Here is a 3,229-nt window from a genome sequence, read left to right as displayed (position 1 = left end):
CTGACAATAAAGTTAAGCCCAGCAGATGAGCAGATAGGATTGGGTGGTGGATGTTATTGCAAACTTTATCTTGTGAAGGCAGGTTTGCATAAATCTGTTCTCTCTGGTTTAAGAGCTGCAGTGTCTCTGACTGCAAGGGCCTACAATACAGAGTGCACACAGCAGGAAAGGTCATTGGGACCTTTCTACCCTCCATTAACGACATTTTTATTAAGCGTTGTACTTGCAAAGCCCATGGCATTCCCACAGTCTTTTTGTCCTACTTCCATCTGGCAGAAAGTATCATAGCATTCAAACCACTTCTGCCATCTTCTGTAGTTCCTCCCTCTTGACATTGCCTGTCCTAATCAAAATTCGCCCCCTAGCTGCAGCAATACCCTTCTCCTCCTAACTAACTATACAAACATAGATGTTACATGGGTGGGTCTGAAATTCCTAACCCCCCACCCCCTGTGTATGTGCACATTCTGCTGAGCTCTGCAACCTGCCCCCCGAGGAGTGTGACAGTCTGTTCACTATTGAGATTTGTACTCGTAATTTTCAGAAGCTCAGGTATACTTTTCAGAAGGCAAAGCATAATCCATACGTGTGAAATGAAAAACTAAATTATCATGAGTTATTTTTGACAGCAATTTCACTCCATACTACTTCCTCCTACATCTACTCATTAGTTTCATTCTTGTTGTAACTCTAAATAACACTCATGTACCTTTCTATTGGAGTACAATAAGTTGTACTTTTGTTGTTAACCCTTTATAATCAAAGTACATAATCAGCATTTTCACATTCAGCATCACCTGCCTTATTTAAATTGCTCTTTTTTCGTGAACTCACTTGTTCTTGAAGTCTTCCACCAAGCCTTGCATGTTTTTCAAATCTCCATCAAGCCTATATTTCTCATTGTTCAAGCCGTCCAGCTGCCGACGCAGATTGGCAATGTAGGCATCAAACAGGGGTTCAATACTGGATCTTGCACCACCTGGACCACTACCACTTTGCTCTTGCAGGAGGTTCCATTTGGTCTCCAGCATCTTGTTCTGCTGCTCCAGGAAGCGGACCTGCAGATAGGTGCCAATAAGATACAAGACGCTGAGTGGACTGAGCATTAACATATTAATGAAATGTGCTAATATCATTATAAGGTTGCCAGATTACATTTTGAGAATACAGTGTCGAAGAGCATTTATCCTTTCTTTATACTGGTGTGCATTGAACATCACAGTAATGCCATCTTGATTCTCCTCATCTTTGCAGCTCTCTCATTGTAAAGCACTGCCATTGAAAGCCACACCTTATCTGATCTAATTCTGACACCTTCTTTAAGTGTGATTGGTCAGCAGAAGGGTGTGGAAGGACCAGTAGATCCCTTTTACATATTATTAGTCATTATTTTAATTCTATTCAATGGCAAGTAAAAGAAATGAATCAACTCTAGTTAGATTATAGATTAATGTTGGTTCAAGAATCTGTAGACTTGATATTGTGACTCAGATTGCACTCAATATATTTCTAATGTAAATCCAATTATTGCTGTACATGATTATGTTTTTTTATGTGTAAATAAAATTATATACAAGTCGTCAAAATATGATAGAGCGCCTGTGTACAACCAATTCCAAATTATACCACATAGTTGGAGGAACTCAGAAGAGATACTTTGCATTGTCTTTGGCAGCAGCAGAACATTGGGGGTGTTTGCTGCAGCCCCCCTAATCTGACGCTGTATCCCTTCTTGTGCAAAACAAAACTGAAATTCAACTCCCATAAATGTTTGATTCAGACAGCCCAAGGCTATGACTATGGGTGACTTATTTAATAAACACTAACATTGCTGTTACAGGTGCCATTCAAACAGAAGTAACCATTTTGCTTTTTATTATTTTTTAGTTAATCTGCTGCCTTCTTTCAGCTCTCTAATAATCTCAATCCTCAAAAATACATCTCTGCAGCATTTATACACCAGTTCTGTTGAAATATATTTCAAAAGCCCAATTATGCCTTACTTATAAAGGCATCATTAAAGCAGAGATCAGTTAAAAGCCATCTTTGCAGCATGCTTCATTATCGACTGCCATTCAAATTTAAGGTGCAAATAGCTTGGCATGTTTGCCTTCTTCACATTTCAAAACCTGCACAACTAGAAATGTTCCCAACAGATAATGTTTAGAAACAAGTGCCAGAAAAGTGAATTTCTTGATCTTGTGTGCTATGTTTAAATGTTCAAACTCTTTAATCCAAAATCTTGATATGTTAGATTAAAACATTTCATTTCTTGTATCTTTACAAGTGCTTATCCTTATCAGATCCCAACTGAATTTATTAAATGGGTAGACTTACCTTATCAATGATGGAGGCAAAACGATTGTTGAGGGTCTTGATCTGCTCCTTTTCCTGGGTTCGTACTTGCTGAATGTTGGGATCAATTTCCAGGTTGAGAGGGGCCAGTAAACTCTGGTTAACGCTTACTGCTTTGATTATGGGTATTGGTGGACCCATTACACTGCCAAATCCACCACCAAATCACTGCCAAATCCACCGCCAAGTCCTTCCGACAAATCCGCCAACGAGTCCACCACCCATTCCGCCACCCATTCTGCCACCATATCCGCTACCTAATCCTCCACCGAGCCTGCTACTGAATCCTCTACCATATCCGCCACCTGATCCTCCTCCTGCTCCACCAGGAAATGATGATCCAATTCCACTCCTAAAACTACTCACAAAGCCGCCTCCACCACCACCACCACCACCACCACTGCCACCCAAATAGCTGCTTCCACTTGAGAATGAAGTTCTAACAGGAACTGCCCTGGACCTGGACCCAAAGCTGATTCTTTGCCTGCTAGTCGGCACAATCATTGATTGAGAGGTTCCTCGTACCCCACTTCTCCTTATACTAGTAGTCTTGCTGAGACTCATTTTTGCCTTTCACTAGTCTGTCTAAATCTGTTTGGTGCAAACTAACTAGAAAAAGAACTGAGACTAGAGCAAGCTGTGAGAAAGGCTCTGACCAAGAGCAGTCCACAGTCCAAGAAGGAGTCCTATGTGATGCCTACAGAGGTGAGTTCTTTTATACCTTAGTTCTGCCCATTCCAGAAGGTGGGCCTACCCCTCCTATTGCCTTGCCCTGCTGTGGACCCTCCCATCTAAATAAATAAGCATCAGAGTGATGTAAGAGATGTAAACTGATGAGCTGGGACACAGCCAAGCAAATGGGAGTCTACCAGGG

The 3,229-nt window shown here is 41.3% G+C and overlaps 1 protein-coding gene across 1 annotated transcript; it reads right to left on the bottom strand.

Annotated features, from left to right (window-relative positions):
• Window positions 1–803: 803 nt before the first annotated feature.
• LOC120520120 (keratin, type II cytoskeletal 8-like) lies at window positions 804–2,536 on the bottom strand. The gene is made up of 2 exons (XM_039742735.1): window positions 2,338–2,536; window positions 804–1,058 (listed from the first exon to the last, which is right to left on the bottom strand). Exons 1-2 carry the CDS (start codon window positions 2,494–2,496, stop codon window positions 831–833), a joined length of 387 nt encoding a protein of 128 aa, XP_039598669.1. The 5' UTR covers window positions 2,497–2,536; the 3' UTR covers window positions 804–830.
• Between the last annotated feature and the right edge of the window lie 693 nt (window positions 2,537–3,229).

The sequence above is a fragment of the Polypterus senegalus genome, unplaced genomic scaffold (assembly GCF_016835505.1).
Source record: "Polypterus senegalus isolate Bchr_013 unplaced genomic scaffold, ASM1683550v1 scaffold_2899, whole genome shotgun sequence".
Taxonomy (NCBI): Eukaryota; Metazoa; Chordata; class Cladistia; order Polypteriformes; family Polypteridae; genus Polypterus; species Polypterus senegalus.
Note: the sequence above shows the minus strand (reverse complement) of the source record. Positions and strands in the feature narration are given on the sequence as shown.

What these genes read in the sequence shown, in the direction of transcription:
- LOC120520120 (XM_039742735.1), bottom strand. Translation starts at nt 2,496, where the DNA reads ATGGGTCCACCAATACCCATAATCAAAGCAGTAAGCGTTAACCAGAGT. An exon ending in TTGCCTCCATCATTGATAAG is followed by an intron (nt 1,059 to 2,337) that starts GTAAGTCTACCC and finishes ACCTATCTGCAG; the next exon opens with GTCCGCTTCCTGGAGCAGCA.